The sequence below is a fragment of the Cervus elaphus genome, chromosome 20 (assembly GCF_910594005.1).
Source record: "Cervus elaphus chromosome 20, mCerEla1.1, whole genome shotgun sequence".
Taxonomy (NCBI): Eukaryota; Metazoa; Chordata; class Mammalia; order Artiodactyla; family Cervidae; genus Cervus; species Cervus elaphus.
The window spans coordinates 47,756,738-47,783,486 of NC_057834.1; the positions used below are offsets into that span (position 1 = coordinate 47,756,738).

The 26,749-nt window shown below is 43.0% G+C and overlaps 1 protein-coding gene across 1 annotated transcript; it reads left to right on the forward strand.

Annotated features, from left to right (window-relative positions):
• The first annotated feature begins 1,433 nt into the window (after nt 1–1,433).
• Nucleotides 1,434–26,151, forward strand: HMGCS2 (3-hydroxy-3-methylglutaryl-CoA synthase 2). The gene is made up of 10 exons (XM_043877851.1): nt 1,434–1,602; nt 8,124–8,578; nt 12,040–12,165; nt 12,749–12,913; nt 14,674–14,839; nt 17,325–17,495; nt 18,700–18,806; nt 19,413–19,538; nt 20,779–20,890; nt 25,710–26,151. Exons 1-9 carry the CDS (start codon nt 1,499–1,501, stop codon nt 20,883–20,885), a joined length of 1,527 nt encoding a protein of 508 aa, XP_043733786.1. The 5' UTR covers nt 1,434–1,498; the 3' UTR covers nt 20,886–20,890; nt 25,710–26,151.
• The last annotated feature ends 598 nt before the right edge of the window (nt 26,152–26,749 follow it).

Below are 26,749 nucleotides of genomic sequence, written 5' to 3' on the forward strand. Positions count from 1 at the left end.
AAGGAGCACAAGCTGGGATCAAGATTGCTGGGAGAAATATCAATAACCTCAGATATGCAGATGACACCACCCTTAATGGCAGAAAGTGAAGAGAAACTAAAAAGCCTCTTGATGAAAGTGAAAGAGGAGAGTGAAAAAGTTGGCTTAAAGCTCAACATTCAGAAAACTAAGATCATGGCATCTGGTCCCATCACTTCATGGGAAATAGATGGGGAAACAGTGGAAACAGTGTCAGACTTTATTTTGGGGAGCTCCAAAATCACTGCAGATGGTGACTGCAGCCATGAAATTAAAAGACGCTTACTCCTTGGAAGGAAAGTTATGACCAACCGAGATAGTGTATTAAAAAGCAGAGACATTACTTTGCCAAGATAGATACGTCTAGTCAAGGCTATGGTTTTTCCAGTGGTCGTGTATGGATGTGAGAGTTGGACTGTGAAGAAAGCTGAGCGCCGAAGAATTGATGCTTTTGAATTATGGTGTTGGAGAAGACTCTTGAGAGTCCCTTGGACTGCAAGGAGATCCAACCAGTCCATCCTAAAGGAGATCAGTCCTAGGTGTTCATTGGAAGGACTGATGCTGAAGCTGAAACTCCAGTACTTTGGCCACCTCATGCGAAGAGTTGACTCATTGGAAAAGACCCTGATGCTGGGAGGTATTGGGGGCAGGAGGAGAAGGGGACAACAGAGGATGAGATAGCTGGATGGCATCACCGATTTGATAGACATGAGTTTGAGTAAACTCTGGGAGTTGGTGATGGACAGGGAGGCCTGGCATGCTGCGATTCATGGGGTCGCGAAGAGTCGGACACGACTAAGTGACTGAACTGACTGGACTGATGCAACAAGAGAAGCCACGGTAATGAGAAGCCCATGCGCTGCAACAAAGAGTAGCCCCTGTTCAGCACAACTAGAGAAAGCCCACAGGCGCAATGAACACCCAGTGCCACCAAAAAATAAATATATGAATGAATTTGTTTACTTTTAAAAATTAGGTTGACCAAAAAGTCCACTTGGAGTTTCCATAACATCTTACAGAAAAACCTGAAAAAAATATTTGGCCAACACAATAATAACAGGTAACTAGACAGAGAGCTTCCTGAACTGCCGAGTGAGAGTAATTCAGACAAGGGTTCAAAGCAGACTAGGTGGGGGTACCCTAGGATCTGTTACAAGGAGCACCATGGCCTCCTGAGGTGGCTGAACATAAACAAGGCAGCCACAAGAGCCCAAGAAAAGGAGGTATCAGCGCCACCCTTTCCCACACATGCCCAGGAGCAGGGCAGCTATGTACATGTTGGAGAGATGATGTTTTTCTTTGACTCGCCCATATTCTAAATGAGACCTTTTACCCAGTTCTAGAAGCCACAGAGCCTCGATAAGCAGGGGCAGGGCTTCCGGAGGCAGGAGTCTCCGGGATCTATAAAGCCCGAACCAACACCACTGGGCATCTCCCCCAAGGACTGTGAATCGCTGGCTTTCTGCTCACTCCTCCAAAAATGCAGCGGCTGTTGACTCCAGTGAGGCAGGTGTTGCAAGTGAAGAGAGTGATGCAGGAAGCTTCCCTCTTGCCTGCCCGCCTTCTCCCAGCAGCCCACCCCAGGTGAGTCTCGCTGGTCCCCAGGACTGCACGGGTTACTCTTTGAGAAGCAGCGAGGAACCAGTAAAAGAGAGGCATGAGGGCTCATTAGAATCCCAGTCAAAAGTTGACAAGTCTTGGGCACAGCCTTAGGTAACCCCAAGTTAACCTCTCAAGGTCTCAGTTACCTCATCTCTAAACAGACAGCCCGGGTATGTTTACAGAATTCCGGGATATCAAACCTCTGCCCCTGCTGATGTCAGCAAGACACATTTTACTCCCCTAGAGTCACAAAGCAGTAGAAATATCAGTATCAGGGCCCCCCAGCACTGTTTTCACCTTTCACCCAAACCCTGCTGAGACCTTCAGGATGCTGTTTCAACTGCAGTGTTAGTAAAACCAGCTGCTGCAAGTCACTGCAGCCAGATTCAGAATGGACTGAGGATAAGGAGGCGTCTCTCCGCTCTCTGATTTCGGGAAAGGGGAACATGAGTGTAAAAGATAAGCGTTTGCCTGTGTGTGTGCAAAGTGCTTGTGCACAGAAGCACACACACACTCCTTTCCTTTGTAAACATTCTCCCAGTTTGGCCCAAGTATTAGCAGTCTCCCAGCATTGATGTAACGCAGCAACCACTAGCAGCCTAGGGTCCCTAAACTATCCACTGTACTTTAGGACTAGCCTTTTCTTACCTCCCATCTCTACATCAAGTTCCTTGGATAGGTTTTTAATATTTATTTATTCATTTATTTATTGCTGCATTGGGTCTTTTTCTTTTTGACTGCACTGGGTCTTCATTGCTGGGTGTGGGCTTTCTCCAGTTGTGGTGAGTGGAGTCTACTTTAGTTGCAGTATGCGGGCTTTTCATTGCAGTGGCTTCTCTTCTAGTGGAGCATGGGCTTTAGGTGCACAGGCTTCAGTAGTCGCAGCACATAGGTTCAGTAGTTGTGGCACATGGGCTTATTTGCTCCATGGCATGTGGAATCCTCCTGGACCACATGTGTCCCCTGAATTGGGAGGCAGATTCTTAACCACTGGACCACCAGGGCAGTTCCCGAGTGTGCGTGCTAAGTAGCTTCAGTCATGTCTGACTCTTTATGACCCTGTGGACTAAAGCCCACCAAGCTCCTCTGTCCATGGGATTCTCCAGGCAAGAAAACTGCAGTAGGTTGCCAAGCCCTCCTCCAGAGGATCTTCCCAACCCAGGGATCGAACCTGTGTCTCTTACATCTCTTACATTGGCAGGTAGACTCTTTACCACTAGTTCCACATGAGAAGCCCTCTATGAATGTTTAGAAAAACAACTTTGGTCCAGGGTCTTCCCTCGCCAGGTACCAAGGGAACCTGGGTGTGTGGATGTGTCGGGTGACACTCCCTAGCCTTTTTATTTTCTTCATGACTCCCCACCTTCCTCCACACTCTCCTCCACCCTCTGCATACAGGCCGAATGTCCCAGAATTTAACCTGGTTTTGTGTTTGTGAGGAAGGGATTGACGTATATTTGCCTGTTTCAATAAGCAATCATTGGCTTCCCACCAGGATTCAGACCTCAGTCCTCACCAGCCTGTCCCACTTCTGACGTCCTGGGTTCAAACACTTGGAATCAGGGTTCACATTTCCTTTTTAGTGTCCGCACGGTTCATCCCGTTTTCCACGGCCTGGTGGGTATTAAGAGTTCTCCTTATGACTCTCCTTGTCTCTGTGCATCTGTTCCCTCTAACCCACCCTGCATCAGCTCTAAATCTACCAGAAGGACTGCTCCCGCCCTGTGTGCTTCACCACCTTTAAAATTAAGGGGGAACTGTGCCCTCCACTTCACGGTTCCCCACCTGCTTTTCTCATGTGTCATCCCCCTGCTCCCCTTCGCTCTCTGTTCAATCACCACCTGCTATAGCAGTGTCTCTGTAGCCGCCCCTGCCAAACTCTTCATCAGCAGAAACTCCACTCATGCATCAAGGTTGACTTCAAATCTAGTCCCTTCCATGAAACCATTCCTGGTCCTCCCCCACACAGATCTCTGCTTCCTATGAACTCCTGTGGGCTTTTTTGTGACCTTTAGCACATTCTGACTCTCCGTTGGGTTACATAGTATGTATGTGCTCCTCTCATTCCTCTCACTGGCTCCCAAAAACCTTGAGCTCCTTTCTTCCCAATCCCTTCACCCCCACAGCCCTCCAGGGCACTGTGCCTAGCATGTAATAACTAATTTTGAAACACAAAAGAGGCGAGAGGGAATAAAGAAATAAAAGTCTGATGCATGTTCTTGAACCAAGCAACACCAGAACAAAACCAGTTTTAAACTAACCAAAGCTATTATTTGCTTTGTAATTAACTTATTTATTTAAAAAAAAAAATTTGTATTGGAGTATAGTTGTTATGTTGTGTTGGTTTTTGCTGTAGAGAAAAGTGAATTGGCTATACGTATACTTGTATACCTTCTTTTTTGGATTTCCTTCTGATTTATGTCACCACAGAGTACTGGGTAGAGTTTCCCGTGGTATACAGTAGGTTCTTGTTAGTTATCTATTTTATGCATGGTTTCAGTGGTGTCAATCCCAATCTCCCAGCTCACCCCATGCCTCCTTTCCTCCTTGGTATCCATACATTTGTTCTCTATGTTTGGGTCTTTATAGTATTCTTTGTTATTGGAGTATAATTGCTTTACAATGTTGAGTACGTTTCTGCTGTACAATGCAGTGAATCAGCTGTATGTATTCATATATCCCCTCTCTCTTGAGCCTCCTTCTCACCCCGCTCCTTCCCACCCCTCTAGGTCATCACAGAGCGCAGAGCTGAGCTCCTGTGCTAAACGGCACATTCCCACTAGCTAGCTATTATACACATGGTAGTGAATGTCATTCCTAATCTCCCAGTGCGTCTCAGCCTTCCCTCCCCCGACCCTCAGCTGTGTCCACAAGTCCGTTCTCTACAAATATTCAGTTCAGTTCAGTTCAGTTGCTCAGTTGTGTCCGACTCTTTGCGACCCCATGAACTGCAGCATGCCAGGCCTCCCTGTCCATCACCAACTCCCAGAGCCTACCCAGCTCATGTCCACTGAGTCAGTGATGCCATCCAATCATCTCATCCTCTGTCATCCCCTTCTCTTCCTGCCCTCAATCTTTCCCAGCATCAGGGTCTTTACTCAGCAACTAAAAGGAGTGAATTAAGGTCATTTGTAGAGATGTGAATGGACCTGTTATACAGAGTGAATTAAATCAGAAAAAGAACAACAAATATTGTATATTAATGCATATATATATGTATTATCATTTAGAGAAAGTACACAATTAGATGGATACTCTTAAATCCTGTAGTCTTATGTTTCTGGAAATGTCTACATCTTTTCTTCAAGGCTCTGGAATCCATTTCCAAGTAATAACCTCCTACAAAGACAGTTACAAAAGTTACCAAGAAATTTATTCTTGGAACCTTTCCTTGATACTTGAGATTTCTCACTGGGGAGAGGAATGGAGTGAGCTTAGAGAAGACAGAGAGAGAATGCTGCTGCTGCTACTAAGTCACGTCAGTCGTGCCCGACTCTGTGTGACCCCATAGACAGCAGCTCACCAGGCTCCCCCGTCCCTGGGATTCTCCAGGCAAGAACACTGGAGTGGGTTGCCATTTCCTTCTCCAGTGCATGAAAGTGAAAAGTGAAAGTGAAGTCGCTTAGTCGTGTCTGACTCTTCACGACCCCATGGACTGCAGCCTACCAGGCTCCTCCATCCATGGGATTTTCCAGGCAAGGGTACTGGAGTGGGGTGCCATTGCCTTCTCTGGAGAGAGAGTGAGGATGAGGGCAAGCCCATTCAAGCACAGGACTGAGATCTGGCTAGCTATTAGTTCCTAGTACTGGGGGCTCTTCCACAAACATTTGAGAGTACAGATTCCACTTATTTGAGTGGCACCAAATAAATAAGGCAGAGAACTAAACTTGGATCCTCCCTTGTGCAATAGGAATAAACATTTACCACTTAGACTCACTATCTTGTGATCACATGATCCACATTTTGCCTCCAAGCAGTCCTTCAAAATTACCTCTGTTATAGAAAAACTGGTGTTAAGAGAAGTCCTGAGTCCTAAGGATGATGGGTGGATACATTCCATCTGAACTACAATTTCTGCTGCAAAGAGCTAAATTGATAAGCCTGCAGAGCCATCTTATCACTTCCACCATCAGGAATTCTGTAGCCAGATGCAAGTCAAAGGAATCTGGCAGCACTCAGGACTGAAAGGACAGAGTATTTCTTTAAAAAAAAAAGATTTATGCATTTATTGGCTGCACTGAGTCTTCGTTGCTGCTCTCAGGTTTTCTTTAGTTGTGAGCGGGGTCTATTCGCTGTGTTGAGCAGGTTCTGATTGCGGTGGTCTCTCTTGTGGTGCACATGCTCTAGGGCACTAGAGCTTCAATAGTCGCAGCCTGTGGGCTCAGTAATTTCCATTCCTGGGCTCTAGAGCACAAGCTCAGTAGTTGTAGTTCACTGGCTTAGTTGCTGGGCAGCGTGAAGGATACTCCCGGAGCAAAGACCGAACCCATGTTCCCTGCATTGGCAGGTGAATTCTTACCCACTGAGCCACAGGGGAAGCCCCAGGGCAGAATATTTCTAACACATGAGAAACTAAGAAGTTACCCTGGGCATAACACTTCACCAATGTTTGCCTTGCTTTCAACATCTGGAAAATTAAAAACATTTCTAAAGTAACTGGCTTTCAGGTACTTTTATATGGAACAAATGGAAGATGTGCTTGGTGAGTTCTTTACTGCTAGCTAGAAAGAGAAATTCCAGATCTCCAGGGGGATTAGGAATCCGGATTGAAAAGAGGTGGTGGCCTCCAAGAATATTGGAAATAAAAGCAAAAATAAACAAATGGGACCTAATGAAACTTACAAGCTTTTGCACAACAAAGGAAACTATAAACAAGGTGAAAAGATAGCCTTCAGAATGGGAGAAAATAATAGCAAATGAAGAAACAGACAAAGGATTAATCTCAAAAATATACAAGCAACTCCTGCAGCTCAATTCCAGAAAAATAAATGACCCAATCAAAAAGTGGGCCAAAGAACTAAACAGACATTTCTCCAAAGAAGACATACAGATGGCTAACAAACACATGAAAAGATGCTCAACATCACTCATTATCAGAGAAATGCAAATCAAAGCCACAATTAGATACTGTTACACGCCAGTCAGAATGGCTGCTACCCAAAGGTCTACAAGCAATAAATGCTGGAGAGGGTGTGGAGAAAAGGGAACCCTCTTACAATGTTGGTGGGAATGCAAACTAGTACAGCTGCTATGGAGAACAGTGTGGAGATTCCTTAAAAAACTGGAAATAGAACTGCCATATGACCCAGCAATCCCACTCCTGGGCATACACACCGAGGAAACCAGATCTGAAAGAGACACGTGCACCCCAATGTTCATCACAGCACTGTTTATAATAGCCAGGACATGGAAGCAACCTAGATGCCCATCAGCAGATGAATGGATAAGAAAGCTATGGTACATATACACAATGGTATATTACTCAGCCATTAAAAAGAATTCATTTGAATCAGTTCTAATGAGATGGATAAAACTGGAGCCCATTATACAGAGTGAAGTAAGCCAGAAAGAAAAACACCAATACAGTATACTAACACGTATATATGGAATTTAGAAAGATGGTAATGATAACCCTATATGCAAAACAGAAAAAGAGACACAGATGTACAGAACAGACTTTTGGACTCTGTGGGAGAAGGCGAGGGTGGGCTATTTCGAGAGAACAGCATTGAAACATGTATATTATCAAGGGTGAAACAGATCGCCAGTCCAGGTTGGATGCATGAGACAAGTGCTTGGGGCTGGTGCACTGTGGTGACCGAGAGGGATGGGATGGGGAGGGAGGTGGGAGGGGGGTTCAGGATGGGGAACACATGTAAATCCATGGCTGATTCATGTCAATGTATGGCAAAAACCACTACGATATTGTAATTAGCCTCCAACTAATAAAAATAAATGAAATAAATAAATAATTAATTAATTAAAAAAAGAAAAGAGGTGGTGAGTCCAGGAAAGAAAGTTTATCTCTTCCCTCTTTACTGACCCTTCTCCACTTTTTCTCTCCTTCCATTTAGAATTGCCCTTGGAACATCCTTGGAGATTCAGTGGTTAAGACTCTGCCTTCCAAGGCAGAGGGCATGAGTTTGATTCCTGGTCGGGGCACTAAGGTCCCACATGCCACAGGGTACAGGCAAAAATTAAAAAGAAAAAATAGAATTTCCCTCTCAGCCTTCTATATTCCCACAGCCTTTGCTTGTTCCACATGTATTTAGCCATAAAAATACCAAACGGACCATTACCAAAGATAAAAGGGTAAATTAAACAGAAAAATACAGTGATTTTAAATTTGTATTCATTGATAAAAATAGAACAATCCTAAATTTGTATCTATCTGATATCTTCAAAATATATTTTCAAAAATGAATGAAATGATTGCTGTATCGTCTTTTAAGGAAACTAGCTAGGGACCACTAACGGAATTTTGATTGTTTTCTCTGTTACAGTTTTTCTACAGTTCCGGCTGTCCCCTTGGCCAAAACAGATACTTGGCCCAAAGATGTGGGTATTCTTGCCATGGAGGTCTACTTTCCAGCCCAGTACGTGGACCAGACAGAGCTGGAGAAGTTTAACAAGGTGGAGGCAGGGAGGTACACCGTGGGCTTGGGCCAGACCCAGATGGGCTTCTGCTCGGTCCAGGAGGACGTCAACTCCCTCTGCCTGACGGTGGTACAACAGCTGATGGAGCGCACGCAGCTCCCCTGGGACTCCGTGGGCCGCCTGGAAGTGGGCACTGAGACCATCATCGATAAGTCCAAGGCTGTCAAAACAGTGCTCATGGAGCTCTTCCAGGACTCAGGCAACACTGACATTGAGGGCATCGATACCACCAATGCCTGCTACGGTGGCACTGCCTCCCTCTTCAATGCTGCCAACTGGATGGAATCCAGCTCCTGGGATGGTATGTGCTGCCAGAGGCCTTGTGTAAGAAGGGAGCTGGGGTAGATGCTGAAGCCTCGGTTTTGCTTCTCCGTTCCCCGGGTAGGCTCATCCACGGAAGAAAGGACACATTACACACACAGCTGTTGTGATCATCCAACGACCACAGGGACAGCAACCCCTCAGACTTGGATGGTTTCGTACAGTTATTCAGGGAGCGTGTTCACATAGCTATTCACTGAGTCCTCCTCACACCCTAGGGAGTGGATGTCAGACCTGTTTTATGGATGAAAAAAATGGAGAATCTAATAATTTACATGTCGTGTGTGGCGGGAGCCAGAAACCAAACCAAATTCAGTGTATTTCCCACTTCAGTGTTCCTGTTTCTCTAAGGTTTCTCTTAAGTCTCTAAGGGACAAAGAGATTGGTGATGTTAAAAAGGTTTAAACAAGTGTAGGCATTAAGGAGAAAGCACCCTGATAAAAATAGACCCAAAGAATCACAGGACAGACTACGACACAGGGTATTTCTACTCTCTCTCCCTTGCCTGGTTCCTAGGAGAATTAGAAACCTAATTCTCTAACTTTATCAATAACTAATGACAAGTCCCTTAACCTCTGAGAGACTAGGAGTTTTTATTTGCCTACCTGCTTTCCAGGGCTGATAGGACTAAACATGGTATCAATGGAGATGTGACAAAACAGTTCCTAAACAGACAAGGCCCTCCATTTACTAAGTTGGAAATTAGAACATAAAACTTTAGAAACCATAATAAGCATTAATTTAAAAATTAATTATGAAACCTTGACGTTGGTGGGGATCTTAGAGATTATCTAATCCAGTACTCCTCATAGAGGCCAAGAAGAGTTTAAGGGCTTTTCTCTGTTCAGGCAGCAAGGCAGTACAATTCCATACACCCGTTCAGTGTTTTTCCAATTGCCCTGCATGGCCTCACCATTAATAGTTCCATTGATTTGTGATGTTCCAGACTCTACATCCTCAAATCTGTCCTTACAGTGCTCTTGCTTGGTATTTGTATTATTACCTCTCCAGCAGCCCCTATTACCAACACCACCAATCTGTCAAACCAAGCCTTTAGTTAGAGAGTACAAATTAAAGACAAGGGACACTTGCCAGCTTTTAGTGATGAATCAGAGCCTGTATTTGGGGGCATTATCAGCTTTAAGCATGTCATTTCAAATGAGTAGATTCTGCTGAATGGTTGGGTATTCCACAGGAGAGGGCTGCGAATGCATCCTTCTTTAATGTGTTGTCTTCTTGGGAAAAATATTAAACAAACATTATGAAGTGAATTGTTAGTCTGTACTTTCACAAAAAGCGTATTTAAGTTTGAGCCTAATGGCAACCTCCAAGACCAGACAAGGCCAGTGTAGATGTGATTTCTGCTTCTGAACTGGCCAACCATCCACCTAGAACCTTTAGAAGGAAGGAGGTGGATCTGGAGCTCACCAAGAAGTTTTGAACCACTCCAGAGAGACAGCAGGGTATGGAGGAAGGAAAGAGTGGTACTGGCTTGTACTGCCTGAGAGACCTAATTTTCCTTGCCTTTTATTATGAAGGTAAATGAAACCTACAGTGTATATGTATACATGTGTGTGTGTACATAGATAGACAAAAAGGTTCAAAGTAAAGAAAAAATTCCTTTTGACACCCCATTACCAATTCCCAGAATTTAATCCTCATAGTTTCCATGGATTCTTTCAGAAATTTTCTATGTATATCCCTGTAAGCATATACTTATGTATTCATTTTTTAATATTGCACGTTATTCCTCATATTTACTATGTCTTAGAGGTTAGTCTATAGATATCTCTAGATACATATAGGGTCTACTCATTCTTTTAAAAGACGTTATAAATTCTATTGGATGGGTGCACCAAACCTCAGTCCCATATAGATGGATATTTAGATTGTTGTATATTTTTTGCAATTATTATAAAAAGTGTTAATATTTAAGACAGCAGCTTTGCATGCTCGTAAATATATGTTGTAAGAATAGATTCCTAGAAGTGGAATTGCAGGATCGTTTAATTAAAAAGTTTGATAGAATGTGCCAAATTGCTCTTCAAAATGTACTAACATATTGTTGGAATGTACTTTCTAACTTCAAACTTTCTAATCTTTGTCAGTTTAATAAGTAAAGTATAGTATCATTGATTTTCCTTTGTTATTATAAGAGAATTTTGATATTTTTATGATTTTTATCGACCATTTTCCTATTATATATCTTTCTGATGAGACATTTATCTATGAAGGAAAATAATTTTTTGTTGGCTTTAAGTATTATAAATACATCCCCAGTTTGTCTTTTGTATTTCTGATAGAAGGTTTTCATTTTTAAGTAATCAAATTTACTGATCTCTTCCTTAATGGCTTGTATTAATAAATACTCTTCTATAGTTTCCAAACTTTATATAACATATAAATTTTGCTTATATATGTTATGTTTATTCATTATATATTTATCTTATACTTCTATATATTATTTTTATATTCATATACATAAAATTAGGGAGAAAAAATACTCTTTTGTTGGAGTGGTTAAACAACCTTATCATAAAATTCTTGGGTTTCAGTGAATTTGGGTTGGAATTCTGACTAAATCCTTATCCCATCATCTATTAGTTGTGTGACTTTAGGTAAGTGACTTAAGTTCTCTGGGTCCCAATTCCTTTGTCTATAAAGAAGAGATAACTGTTCCGACAGGTTAGGTAGAATACCAAAAGTTCTGCCATGTCTTTCCACATACCCACGTTTGGGAGCAAGCAGTACTAGATGAAGAAGTAACAAATAATATTCAAGACAACAATTATTTATTGAATAATCATCTGCCTATTACAGAAGTAGCTTCATAGATCATTTACATTAAATGTGGTTACTGAACGTTAATTCTTTTCACAAAGAAAGTGGTACTAGATTTTTCAAAGCACCCTGTTTAGGATCCAGTCAGAACTGAGTTTGAATACAAAATTCCATATTCACTAAATAGGTGACCTTAGACAAATTACCTGAATTCTCTGGAAGGCAATGTCCTCCTCTACAAATGTGGACATTACCTGACTCAATGGATTGTTTAAAGGATGGTTTGAGGATAACTGGTGTCTAGAATTTCAAATGTTAGTTTCCTTCCCATCCTTTGGCCTTCTGTGATTTGGAAAGAATTTCCACTATAGCACTACAAAGAGTACAAACCTAAATTATTTTCAAAAGTGCTAATTTATGAATTTTTTGTTGAATAAATGAGGAATTTTTATAGCCTGAGTCAGAACACAGAATTTTGACATTACATTTCTAAAGCAATGTCATTTACACTTCACTAGAGTGTAAGTTTCATGGGGGCAGGAATTTTTATTTTGGTTCAGTGATCTATCGCCAGTACCTAAGATCGTGCCTGGCATAGAGGAGGCTTTCACTTTACTGGAGATTTGGCAGTAATAATAATTACTTCTTTTCTCTTTACAGGTCGCTATGCACTGGTGGTCTGTGGGGACATTGCAGTCTACCCCAGTGGTAACGCTCGCCCCACAGGCGGGGCTGGCGCTGTGGCCATGCTGGTTGGGCCCGAGGCCCCTCTGGTCCTCGAGAGAGGTTTGTAGTAAACGGTGCAATAAACGCGATACGAGGGGACTGCATGGCATGGCCAAATGCGTAGCTCTTAATTCCAAACTGGCATATTCAGGGCTGAAGGATAGACTTGACGATGAAACTGCTTGCCTTCAAAAGACTAGACTGGGGAGCAGAGGGCAGGGAGAAAGGGAAGAGAAGGATCAGCAAGGTGGCTTCATCTACACCGTCACACATCAGGATAATGGTGTTTGGATTGAACGGCATTTGTGCTGCTGACAAGGACCCTTTGGGAGCTAAACTGACCATTGAAAATGAAAGGAAATAATTGGATATAAAGTAAGAGCTGTTCTTTGAGACTTTTGGAGTCTGTTCCAGTTTTCTTTAAGCCCATATAGGTGTGGAAATAGAAATGATACATCTCACTTATAAAAAAGCATTCATCTAATTAACTCCCTTTGAACACCTGAGGGGTAATCAGTGGGCTTTGGGCTTGGGCATGAGACAGATAAAGACCAGGGGGCTGCTTGTACATGGGTCTCCCACCCTCTCTGCTCAATGTGGGTTTCACTGTGCAGTTTCTGAATCCCTCTGTGTGCCTCACCAGGGCTTAGAGGAACCCACATGGAGAACGTGTACGACTTCTACAAACCAGATGTGACTTCAGAGTACCCACTGGTGGATGGGAAGCTCTCCATCCAGTGCTACTTACGGGCCCTGGACAAATGCTACGCATTCTACCGTCAAAAGATCGAGAAACAGTGGAAGCAAGGTATGGGGCTCAGAGGGCTGAAGTCACGGACTCTACTTACATGAGGCTGAGAGCGTGTCCTAAACTCTTAAGACAAGGACTCATTTCACCTCTGCAAATGATCTCAAGAGAATTATTTCACATCTTCTTCTTACATGCTTCCCTGGGTCTAGGCTGAAGTCCCTTTGGAAGTCATCCAAAGTCAAGTATGAAATTGCCTTTAACTTGTACTGAGTGAAAGAAAGTAAACAACCCTAACCTACCTGAAGCCTGTAGGTGTCAACCACCTGGGGAGGTAGTGTGTGAGTCAGAGTGACCATGTCTTGTGGATGATAGGATTCATTTCTGTTGAAGTCAGGAGTGATTTGACTCAATTTATAGTTTGCCACCTTTTAAAGTCTGATTGATGTTGAAAACTCTTACCTATATTTCAATATACTTAAGTGTTATCAGTAATTTTCCTTCTCTGCATGGTAGCTTTGCAAGTTAATTTTATTTTCACCTTTGGTTTCTGAAGTTTTCTGCTAAAAAATATGTGCTGGTTTCATAATCAGATAAGAAATAAATCTTATTTTAAAAATACAGAGAAACTTACCTACCTTAAAAAAAAAAAATAAAAAGGCTCTTATCTGTTTGGCTATGCCTAGCTGGGTGTCTGAAAAGGGCAGATTTCAGCGTGGGAAAAGGCATGTCCTGAAGCATCAGAGCACAGATGCTCTAGGGGTGGCCTAAAGCATCTTGGCCCTTTCCACTGCACTGGGTGGGATGCAGTTTGCCCCCATGAGAAAGGAGCCAACTTAGACCTCTCAGCCTCTGCTCACCCATTGTAAAATTGCTACTGGCTAATTGGTAGCTCAAATGGTGAAAAGTCCACCTGCAATGCAGGAGACTTAACCCGTGGTCGGGAAGATTCCCTGGAAAAGGAAATGGCAACCCACTCCAGTATTCTGGCCTGGGAAATCCCATGGACAGAGGAACCTGGCAGGCTACAGTCCATGGGGTCCCAAAGAGTTGGACACAACTTAGCAATTAAACAACAACAATTGCTCTGGCACCCTCTGAACTCATGATATTTTAATTTTACCCGTCATTCTCATATGGAATTTGATCAATGCTGCTTTGAATCTCAGCACCAAACTGTAAACTTCCTAAGGGCAGAGGGCGCATTACTCTTCTCTTTGGAGTGAAAGAGGGTCTGGAGTGTAGAGTCAGAGACACTGGAACCTAAAGCCAAAATCAGCTGTTTTCAAGCTGAGTGACCTCAGACATGTAACTTAGCTTCGTATTTTGGAGACCCTGTTTTCTCCTCTGGAAGATAGAGAAAATAATACAACATGAGGTTGATTTGAGGAATTATCTGTCACAGAAGTTGGCAATGGCAGAAAGGAAGAAAATATTTATTTCTTTTCCTTTTTCATGAGTAGTGTGCATGCAAAGTCACTTCATTCCTGTCCAAATCTTTGCAACCCTATGAACTGTAGCCTGCCAGGTTCCTCTGTCCATGGGGATTCTCCAGGCAAGAATATTGGAGTGGGTTGCTGTGCCCTCCTCCAGGGGAATCTTCCCGACCCAGGGACTGAACCCACATCTCTTACATCTCTGTGTTAGCAGGCAGGTTCTTTACCACTAGCACCACCTGAGAAAGCGCTTAGTAAAATGCTTGTAAAATGAACAAGCTGTGTGTTCACTGTCGGGAGGAGCTTGTTCTCTGGGAGGCCTTAGAACAGGTAGATCTCGGAAAGGGTCACACTGCATCCTTGCTTTCACACTTCTTCTTCCAGCTGGCATCGATCGGCCTTTCACTCTCGATGATTTGCAGTATGTGATTTTTCACACGCCTTTCTGCAAGTTAGTCCAGAAATCCCTGGCCCGCCTGATGTTCAATGACTTCCTGTTGGCCAGTGGTGACTCACAGACTGGCATCTACAAGGGGCTGGAGGCCTTCAGGTGAGTCCTCTTCAGGAGGAGCCTAGAGGCTCAGGAGGGGTGAGAAGGAAGGGGCTTCCTCATGCCTTGAATCTGGACGACTAGCCACTCCTGTGGGGTAAAAACAACAATCCTCTAACAAAGTAGAAATGACATCAAGTCCTCGTGTGGGTTACTGGGTTATTGTCTACATAAGGACCTCACCTTGTATCTCAGGGAGCAGAGGGACCCTGCTGGCAGCTGTCAATCAGGTGACTTTAGGAAGTTTCAGAGAATAAGAAAAAGGGAAAGGGAGTGTGCCTAATTCATTTGGGCAATAAACATGTTATGAATGTCAACTGTGTGTCAGGCATCATATGAAACTCTAGGGACATAAAAGTGGGTGTGACTCCATGCTCCCTGCCTAGAGGATCTCACAGTCTGTACGGGAACACCTAGAAGCAAATAATCACAGTGCAGGATGGCAACTTGGGGAAGGTCTGGTCTCGTTCTCACTTGCCATTGCCTTAAAGAATGTCTAACTTGTTGCCTCCACCCCCTCATCTATGAAAAAGGGATAGTCCAACATACTCCCCTTTCTTGAATGTCAATAAAACAGGGAAAATGCTGTTTATTGATGCAATACTCCAAGGCATTTAGAAAAAAAGAAACTTTGACACAAAGAGATCTCATTGGGAAGGGAATCTTTCCCTTTCTTCTTGGTATCTTTTCATTTCAAGTTTTAGAGTTTTCTACCAACATCTGTCCCAATTTCTAACTACTACCGTTAACCCTGCTATTAACTAACCAAAACAGCAAAGTTAGCACAAACACTACTTCTAAGACTTGACCCATGGAAAAAATTTTAACATATACCAAAAATAATAGGCTAATATTTTTAATATATGAAAGTTTCATCAGTAATAAGATAAACCCACTAAATAGAAGATATGGACAAGAAATTTCCTCAGGGAAGAAATGCACATATGCATATTTTTAAATGTGTATGCCCATTAGTAATGTATATAAACAAGTTAATGTTTTCTTTATGTGTGTGCTTAGTCACTCAGTCCTGTCTGACTCTTTGCAACCCCATGGGCTGTAGCCCACCACGCACCTCTGTCTCTGGGTATTCTCCAGGCAAGACTACTGGAGTGGGTTGCTGTACCCTCCTCCACGGGATTTTTCCAACCCAGGGATTGAACCCAGGTCTCTTGCATTTCAGGCAGATTCTTTACCAACTGAGCTAGGACGGAAGCCTAATATTTTCTTTACATAGCCTTTAAAATTTTTGAATACCCAGACTTAAGGCTATGAGAAAATGAGCAATAGTGGACTGATTTGGGGGAGTAATAAGGAAACATGAATCAAAAGCCTTAAAGATGTGCATAACTTTTGGCTCAGTAATTTCACCTGTTTAAAAGAACATGTAGTTATTTCTCAAAAAAGCGGAAAAAAAAAACCCCCCAAAACCTACCACATGACCCAGCAATTTCACCCCTGGGTATACATTTGGAAAAAAACAAACAAACAAGAAAAAACATTAATTTGAAAAGACACCTGTACTCTGATGTTCAGATCAGTATTATTGACAATGGCCAAGATGTGGAAGCAACCTAAGTGTCCATCAATAGATGAACAGTGGAAGAAGATGTGGTTTGGATAAACAGTGGACTACTACTCCATTAGACAGATATTGGGCTTTCCTGGTGGTTCAGCAGTAAAGAATCTGCCTGAAATGCAGGAGACACCAGAGACGCAGGTTCCATCCCTGGGTCAGGAAGTTCCCCTGGAGGAGGGCATGGCAGCCCATTCCAGTGTTCTTGCCTGGAGAATCCCCAGGGACAGAGGAGCCTGGTGGGCTACAGTCCATGGGGTCACAAAGAATCGGACACGACTGAGTGAGCACAGACAGATATCAGTGGTACACGCCAACAGATATACAATGGTATAAAACAGGCTACATGTTTTATAGGATGTATTGTACAACATGGGGAATATAGCCAACATTTTGTAATAACTGTAGATGGACAATAACTTTTTAAAATTGTATAAAAAAGATTTTAATGGAAAAAAAGTGTTTGTTTCATGAAAAAAAAAAAAAAAAACATGTAGCTATTCACTGCTTCAGCTAATGAGGATAGAAAATGGGGAGTTTGTTTAAAGAGGGCTACATCCTATCATGGTCTATTTGGCAGTCTTTAAAAATAATGCTATAGGAGATGATTTCATGTTATAGAGAAAATTAGTTAAGAAAGCATGCTAAACAGAATGTATAGCATGTTTTTATTTTTCAATAAACTATAAAAGTTGGAGTGGATTCCGTAAGAAAACTATGACTGATGCTCTCTCTCTGAGCGGTAAGACTATTAGTGACACTTCCTCTATATTTTCTGTATTTCCAAACATTCTATAATAAAAACATGTGTTCCAAAGTCTTCTCTCCAGTAGCTATTATACTCTCTGCTCGCTGCCTTCTTCCTTCATGTGGCTTCTCATATGGCCTGTTCCTTTGACTGCCTCACAGGGGGCTAAAGCTGGAAGACACCTACACCAATAAGGATGTAGATAAAGCATTTCTAAAAGCCTCTCTGGACATGTTCAATAAGAAAACCAAGAACTCCCTCTATCTCTCCACGTACAACGGGAATATGTACACCTCATCCCTATATGGATGCCTGGCCTCACTTCTGGCCCAGTGAGTACTGCATCTGTCCCTATCTCCTCTTACTCTGGCCTCTGGTCTGAAGGGTCAACCGAGTTTCATTCCTTTTCTCGTACAGAATTTTTTCAAAAAGGAAAGAAGGAAGGAAGGAAGATGAAAGAAATGTATTTCAAAGGTGTATGTGTAGGTAGATTGACCATCAGTATTAAACAGTGGTTCCCTGGTGGCTCAAAAGGTAAAGAATCTGCCTGCAATGCAGGAGACCTAGGTGTGATCCTTGGGTAGGGAAGATTCCCCTGGAGAAGGGGATGTCTACTCACTCCAGTATTTTTGCCTGGAGAACGCCATGGACAGAGGAGCCTGGTGGACATGACTAACACTTTTTCCAAACTGAAATGCATGTATCATGCCAGCAGATGTGCAAGATCTATTTGGATACATCAAGAAAATAGGAGAACTTTTACGCATATTTTTATCTCACCCATTTAAAATGTCTGTACTCAGTAAAGCATTGTGATTAAGAAAGTCTAGCTTTTGAATCCACAATTTATGTTCAAATTTCTTTACCACTTACGAACTTTGACCTTGGAAAAATGACTATTATGGTCCTCATTTTTCCCAACTATAAAACTTGTATAATAACAATACCTACCGTCTAAAATTTTGATGAATGTTAAATATCAAAAGCAATTAAAACAGTAAAAGCTTGGCAGGTGCCCCAGTGTTAGTTTTTATTTTTATAGATATTCAATTTTGTGGAGTTTATAAGAAAATACTTATAGTACATGTATATAACATAAGACAAAATATATACAAGTATGATTGGACTTGTTCAGATTTTTACTAACTTGGAGATAATTCAAAAATTTACATCCCCTGAAGCATTGCCAATCAACATGGAAGGCTTGAGGCGAATCCAGTGGTCTGATCCCCACTTGGAGGTAACTTCAGAGTTCACTGAATTCGTCTAGTCTTCATGGATAGGGAGAAGTTCCTTTTATATCCCAGAAATTCTGTTGTGCTCACTGTGACTTCTGTATCTTGGATTTTAGCTGTTCTCCTCTTGGCAAGTTTTCATCCTTTTGGGCCTACTCCCAGGATTTTCCAAAACTCCCTCTTTGTGTAGAGTGTCCAGAGCCCATTTCTAGTTGCAAGAGATTGACTAGCTGGTGGTTTATTTGCAGAGCAGAATATAATGCTGATGTGTTTTCCTGGGCTTTGATTTCTCTCCTTGTAGTCACTCTGCCCAAGACTTGGCTGGCTCCAGGATTGGTGCCTTCTCTTATGGCTCTGGTTTGGCAGCAAGTTTCTTTTCTTTCCGGGTGTCTCAGGATGCTTCTCCAGGTGAGTCTAGTCTTTTGATCAGGCACCTCTGGCCAGTTTTCGTCTGGTAAAAGAAACCATTTTCTGCTTCACCACTACTAACGCTCCCATCTTGACAGAATTATGTTGTGACTAAGAACAAAAGAAAGCCCTGAAGGGATTTAAGCAATAGAATGAGTTTGTCTATTTTATGTATTCAAAGCACTTCCCTGGCTACTGATTAGAGACTAGATTGTTGAGGAACAGAGGTGTATATGGGGAAACCAGTTAGTTAGTTTCAACAAATAGTCTAGGCAAGAGGTGGTCATGGTTTGATTACAACTGATTAAAGAAAAGTTGATGGGTTTGAGATATCCAGTAAACGTGTGCTGATTATTTTATGACGGATGTAATAAAGGGCGTACATCAAAGCACTAAATGGGATACACCTTGGCTAAATGAAGGTCTGCCTTAGTTTTTGCTAACGCTGTGTTTGATGATCTTGATCATTTCTTGACATTCTAAGGCATACACTGAGCACTTTTCCTTGGAGCAGCAGCTTCCACAGAGCTGACTCTATTTTGGACTCGTGATTGGTAGCAGTGATGACAATGATGTAAGTTTATGGGTCTTGCTTTTGCTTCCCAGGCTCTCCGCTGGAGAAGCTGGTAATCAGTGCATCAGACCTGCAGAAACGTCTTGCCTCCCGGAAGCGTGTGTCTCCTGAGGAGTTCACAGAAATAATGAACCAGAGAGAAGAATACTACCACAAGAGTAAGAAAAGAAAGGTGGGAGGAGAGGGCAATTTTTCTCAGCTTCTATGCCAGTAGCTGAGTGGCAGGAATTCATCAGAAGTCTAGAATATAGCAAGTGAGAGTGATGATTTCTATGATATATGATTGGGAAAAAGGTTTGTTTGGTGCAAAGGGGGACAAACTGGGGAAGCAGAGGCAGACTTGGGAAGAGGTAGGAGGCAGCATGTGGCTTCCCAATACAAAACATAGATAGCCACCCAAAACAGGATACATACTGGATAATGAAGTCCCATGGAAGCCAGATGTATGGTCTTTGAAAATATTGATAGTATCTAAGCAATGGTTGAAAATGCCCAGACTTTGGAGCCAGAAATCCAAGTCAAAACTGACCTATGACACTTGCCCTCTATTTTTGAGAAAATTATCGAACTTTTCTGTGTTGCTTCCTTTCTAAAACTATACCAACTTTGCAGGATTGCCAGAGATTAATGAATTAATTAATGAATGATGTTATTGGCAAATTCTACCGTTTCCTTCCAATCGCCCCCTTTCCTTACCAAATATAAAACAAACTACTGCCGCCAAAAAGCAACAAAGGAAAAGTAAACTGAAGCTAAATTTAAGACTGGAGAAACCAAAGGGTGATTTTTAAACCAGGGTAACCATATTTTTTTAAGCAAAACTTGGGACCCATGATTTGCACTGAAAAGAAGACTGAAGTTATGGAACTGAGAATGTTCAAAAAAAACCTAGACTTAGTAGTTAGTCAGTTTTTATCTGGAACCAGGGACAGGTTAGACCAAAAAAGAAGACATTAATATAAAAATAAGGCCTCTGAGATGAATGTTAATGGACAAAGCTTTGAAATACTACAGAGAATCAGAATTGGAAAACTTCGGGCTAGGAAGGAAGTGTCTATTAGAAAACAGGATGCTCTGAGGTACCCCTCAAGGTCAGTAGCTTCAGTAGAAGGACACGAAAAAAGATTTCAATGGAGGATTTCCTGTTTACTGTAGGAAAGTGATATATCCTATAATAAAATTTCTAGTCAACAAGTCTTAGGTACTAGCCACAAAACAGCTGCTTCTGGTTCTTCTGCTATCCCAGAGCTCTGCTGGGTGCAGACAAGGAGACCTCACCACCCCTTACAGCACAACCAGGAGAGCGCCACATGAAGCTCTAGATGTCCGTGTTACCATTTTCTCTTCCTCAGCCCCATAGAGCCCTTTGTGAATACTGCCTTCCTTCTCGTTCCACAGTGAACTTCTCACCACCTGGTGACAAAAACAGCCTTTTCCCAGGCACTTGGTACCTGGAGCGAGTGGATGAGCTTTATCGCCGAAAGTATGCCCGGCGTCCCGTCTAAAGGTGGTGAGTGAAATTTTGGAGTATTAGTGGCTTAAAGTTTTTCTTCTGGGCAACAGGTGCAGTTCTTTTTTTTTTTTTTTTCACTTCTTTTATATTTTTATTGGGAAAGTAATTGCTTTACAATGTTATGCTTGTTTCTGCTATACAACAAAATGAATCAGCTCTATGTATTCAGATATCTCCTCCCTCCCACCCGCCACCCCGATTCCACCCATCTAGGTCACCACAGAGAACCTAGTTGAGCCCCCCTGTGTTATATAACAGATGGAATTCTGAGAGCGTAAAAGGCCAGAGAGTTTTAAAAAAAAATATTCACAACCTAAATGTTGAGAGTTATGTTTTATTTGGTGGAAATTTTTAAGACTTCAATCTGGGAGTCAGCATCTCAAGTAACAGAGAGCTGCTCCGAGGACCAGGTTATATACAAACTTTGTAATGGGAGGTAGGTAGTCTGAACTTCAAAAGATGATTGCTAACTGAAGAAAACCAAATATCCCAAGTTAAGGAACTTAGCACTTTTCCGACTTTTCTGGCTTTTCAGCATCTGGGAAGATGCAAGAGTATGGGCTCACTGAAATCATTCCTTTGATATACACCTCAGCTATCTAGGGCTAGATATCACAAGATTTCACAAGTTTCCTCAGGGCTCACATTAGAGGGCTGCAGTCTCTGACACTGTGACATCCTTTGTTTACTCATATGACAGGCAACGTTCCATTTATCAGCAGCTTTCAAAATGACCAGAGGTGGGGAGTTCGCACCATGATGACCAAGTACAGATCTTCGGGCTCTTTGCCTACAAAAGGCAAAAGCTGGGGGAGGGGCATGTCCTTAAATCTTGAATCTGAAAAAAGACTCAACTTGTTCATCTGCTCTCCTCCTGATAAGAAGGTTGATAGAATTAGAAGCTTGATAGAAACAAAATTAGCATCTGTAAAGGGAAGCGGGATGTGAACCTGAGACTCTGGAACTCAGTACTCCAAAGAGGGAGTCAGTAACAAAGGTGAACAGCATCAGAGAAGGTACACACCAGTGTTGGAGACAGGTTCATAATGTAGCAGGTTCTGGGGATTCTGGGAGAGCCAGCTGGAGAGAGCCTTGGGCTAAGGGGCTGTGAGCAATCCCTCCTTCGTGCGATTTCTTCTGGGGAGCAGTGAGATTTGGGGAGTTAGTGGGGAGGGGTGTGAGGAGAGAAGAGTTTGATGGAGGAGGACTGAGTCAGAAAGAGAACTAAGAGAATTCTTTATGGTACTGTTTAAAGGAAAATCAAAGAGTGGGAATTAGAATCCTGTAGTTCACCCACCCAGGAATCTGCCTTCAGTTTATCTTCCAAACTGGTAAGATGAGCAGAATGGAAGAGCAAGAAGCAATTTCTTTCGTGCCAAATGTTTTTCTGGTTTTTAAATTTTTCCCCCACTTTGGAATATGAAGGGGGAAGACTAAAAAGGCTTGCCAAGACCAGGGTAGGGAGCAGGGAAAGAGAAGGAAGTCCCAAGTAAATGAGATACCCAGATAAAAAAGGGCAACTGCAGGTAAGGCGTGTCCTCCGTTCACTCCGAACCACTGCCAGCATTCCGGCCCCTTTGGGGCAGTTGAAGTGTGGCCTGAGATGTTACGGGCAAGGCAGGTGGGCAAGGGGCAGCAGGCTCCATAAGCAGACTCTTCAGACTTTGGCCCTACCTGGGGGTCAACTGTTTGCTTATCTGTTGTATGTTTGTAATGTGATTCTTAAGGGCAAGTCAGTGGCAAAGAGGGAGTCATTAACTATATCAAGCTAGTTCAGTCAACAAAAACAGAGTGAGAGGGGAGCAAGAGAGAGAGAACTGGGAGTTTTCAAGGGGGAGTTTCCAAATCGGGTTCCCTCTGTCTCCTGGTCCACGAGGTTGTGAAAGTCACTCAGTCATGTCTGACTCTTTGCAACCCCATGGACTGTATAGTCCATGGAATTCTCCACGCCAGAATACTGGAGTGGGTAGCCTTTTCTTTTTCCAGGGTATCTTCCCAAACCAGGTCTCCTGCACTGCAGGAAGATTCTTTACCAGCTGAGCCACAAGGGAAGCCCAAGAATACTGGAGTGGGTAGCCTATCCCTTCTCCAGCAGATCTTCCCAACCCAGGGATCAAACTGGGGTCTCCTGCATTGCAGGTGGATTCTTTACCAACTGAGCTCTCGGGGAAGCCCGGTCCACAAGGTTAGGCAGCACTGTATCTACAAAGAGAAAAGCTGGAGCTCATCCTCGTCTCACAGGAACAATGAGCCTACACCATGAGATGTTAGCTGAAACAAAGATTTTATGTCAGCATGATGCTCTGTGGAGCTCTGGCTCTGCACTGCCCACTCTCCTCTCCCTTCACAGACAGGACATGTCATGGGGACCTTGCCCATCTCGCAACCTTGGCTCCTGGGGCAGTGGGCTCAGGGCACTCAGGTGTCTAGGTTTGTTGCTAGAGGGTATTGACTTGAAAAATAGCTACAACCTAAAAGTTGAGAGTTATGTTTTATCCAGTGGGAATTTTGGGGACTTCAAGTCAAGGAGACAGCATCTCAAGTAAACGTGAGGGGACTGCTCTGAGGAGGTGAGGGAAGAAGCCAGATTATGTAGATGTGTTTTAAAACAAAGGGCAATAGCCCGAACATCAAGAGATTATTTTTAAAAGAAACCAGATATCCCAAGTTAAGGAATTGAGCTCTTTTCTGTGCATTGTGGTTGTTGCTGTTCAGTCACTCAGTAGTGTCCTTCTCTTTTGCGACCCCATGGACTGCAGCATGCCAGGCATCCCTGTCCTTCACCATCTCCTGGAGCTTGCTCAAATTCATGTCTATTGTGTCGGTGATGCCATCCAACCATCTCATCCTCTGTTGTCACCTTCTCCTCCTGCCTTCAGTCTTTCCCAGAATCAGGGTCTTTTCTAATGAGTCAGCTCTTTGCAGCAGGTGGCCAAAGTATTAGAGCTTCAGCATCAGTCCTTCCAATGAATATTCAAGACTGATTTCCTTTAGGATTAACTGGTTTGATCTCCTTGCAGTCCAAGGGACTCTCAAGAGTCTTCTTCAACACCACAGTTCAAAAGCATCAATCCTTTGGTGCTCAGCTTTCTTTATGGTCCAATGCTCACATCCATACATGACCACTGGAAAAACCATAGCTTTGACGATGCTGATCTTTGTTAGCAAAATAATGTCTCTACTTTTTAATATGCTGTCTAAGTTGGTCATAGTTTTTCTTCCAAGGAGCGAGCGAGCGTCTTTTAATTTCATGACTGCAGTCACCATCTGCAGTGATTTTGGAACCCAAGAAAATAAAGTCTTTTACTGTTTCCATTGTTTGCCCATCTATTTACCATGAAGTGATGGGACCAGATACCATAATCTTCATTTTTTGAATGTCGAGTTTTAAACCAACTTTTTCACTCTCCTCTTTCACTTCCACCAAGAGGCTCTTTAGTTTCTCTTAGCTTTCTGCCATAAGAGTGGTGTCATCTGCATATCTGAGGTTACTGATATTTCTCCCGGCAATCTCGATTCCAGCCTGTGCTTCTTCCAGTCCAGCGTTTCTCATGATGTACTCTGCATATAAGTTAAATAAGCAGGGTGACAATATACAGCCTTGACATACTCCTTTCCCTATTTGGAACCAGTCTGTTGTTCCATGTCTGGTTCTAACTGTGGCTTCTTGACCTGCATACAGGTTTCTCTGGAGTTAGGTAAAGTGGTCTGGTATTCCCATCTCTGTAAGAATTTTCCACAGTTTGTTGTGATCCACACAACCAAAGGCTTTGGTGTAATTAATAATGCAGAAGTAGATGTTTTTCTGGAATTCTCTTGCATTTTCTATGATCCAACGGATGTTGGCAGTTTGATCTCTGGTTCCTCTGCCTTTTCTAAAACCAGCTTGAACATCTGGAAGTTCTTGGTTCACATACTGTTGAAGCCTTGCTTGGAGAATTTTGAGCATTACTTTGCTAGCATGTGAGATAAATGCAATTGTGTGGTAGTTTGAACATTCTTTGGCATTGCCTTTCTTTGGGGTCAGAATGAAACTGACCCTTTCCAGTCCTATGGCCACTGCTTTTTCCAAATTTGTTGGCATATTGAGTGCAGCACTTTCACAGCATCATTTTTTAGGCTTTGAAATAGCTCAACTGGAACTCCATCACCTCCACTAGCTTTGTTTGTAGTGATGCTTCCTAAGGCCCATTTGACTTCAGACTCCAGGATGTCTGGCTCTAGGTGAGTGATCACACCACTGTGGTTATCTGGGTCATTAAGATCTTTTTTGTATAGTTCTTCTATGTATTCTTGCCACCTTTTCTTAATATCTTCTGCTTCTGTTAGGTCCATACCATTTCTGTCCTTTATTGTGCCCATCTTTGCATGAAATGTTCCCTTGGTATCTCTAATTATTTTGAAGAGGTCTCTAGTCTTTCTTATTTTATTGTTTCTGTGTATGGGAAGATGCAAGAGTCCGGGCTTACTGAAATCACCCCTTTCATATGCATCTCAGTTATCTGGGGCCCCATATCCTGTGTTTTCACATCTTGAGTTCTTCAGGGCCCCCTGTAGGCAGTGGCTTCCCCTGATGTCTGCCAGGTATTCTTCTCCTTCTTGAGTGCCCTGGAAGACTGGAATTGCTGATGACTGTGACATCCTTGCTTATTGATGTGGCAGGAAATACTCCATTTCTCAAGGGGCAGTGGAACACCCAGACCTAGGGATGCAGTTTAGGAGAGCCCGCCTTGGGCAAGGAGCAGATGTGGGAATGGGATTGCCCAGGGTGAGGCTCATGATTGATGTCCTTCTTTTGTTTCTTTAAATTTTACAGATCTGTGGAGAGTTTCCTGGGAAAAGTGCTACAGAACATCTGCCCTCTTTCAACTGTATAACCCCCCACTCTTAGCTGGTAAATAGATTGCATTGGACACAGCAGCCTGTAAACACTGGCCCCATGGAGTGAGGGGCCATCCTTAATGGGTCCTTCTGCCTTTCCCTGCTGCAATCACTGTCATGGGCTTGCAGAGCCCTCTATGAAGAGGTGGCGGGACAGAGGGGAGACTCAGCCTTGAATCACAGACCGAAAGTGTGGCGGCTCCATTGTCTCCTTCAAGATCCAGATAGCTCGCCTCTCGTTTGTTATAGCTTTTCATTATTGTTATTATTACATTTCCATGCTGTTATGTCTTTGTCTCTTAGGGTTTTCTGTGAATTTCTAAATTCCATGATTGGTACTAAGCTAAAAGAACACAATTAAAAAGCAAAGAAGGAGAGAATGGCTCCTGTGTTTCTTGGAAACTAGGACACAGACAGTGCAGCAGCTGTCGTGACTCTGGACTCTGAGGCCCCCCTCTCCACTTGCAGCCCCACGGCAGTAAGCTTGTTGAGCACTCACCTCACATCCTCCCTCTGGCCCTTCCAGTTCCATTCTCTGAGAGGTACAGGCTGAAACACAGCCTCCACTCCCAGCTTCCTTACCTAATCTAAAGACACCTTCCCGGGGACTTCCCTCGTGGTCCATGCTGTCAATACAGGGGGCCCGGGCTCAATCCCTGGTCAGGGAACTAGATCCCGCATGCTGCAACTGAGAGTTCCCATGACATGCTGCAACAAAGATCGAAAATCCCTCAGCCCCTACCGAGACCCAGCATAGCCAAATAAATAAAGACACCCTACAGGGCCAGCAGACAAGGAGACAAGGGCCAGAGTTGACTTTAGGAGCTGAGGATCAAAGTCCCTTGGTCTCATGCCTTGTCAGTGTTTTCTGCACAAATAAACAAAGGTCAAAGGTTAATAGGTTACATTTTTGGCTCCTCCAGCCAAAAAAAAAATGTTTCAATACCTAGCAGGAAATTTTTCCATTAGAGGATC

Coding starts and splice junctions, on each gene's coding strand:
- HMGCS2 (XM_043877851.1), top strand. CDS start 1,499: ATGCAGCGGCTGTTGACTCCAGTGAGGCAGGTGTTGCAAGTGAAGAGA. Junction 12,914..14,673: donor CGAGAAACAGTGGAAGCAAG/GTATGGGGCTCA, acceptor TTCTTCTTCCAG/CTGGCATCGATCGGCCTTTC. Junction 19,539..20,778: donor AGAAGAATACTACCACAAGA/GTAAGAAAAGAA, acceptor CTCGTTCCACAG/TGAACTTCTCACCACCTGGT.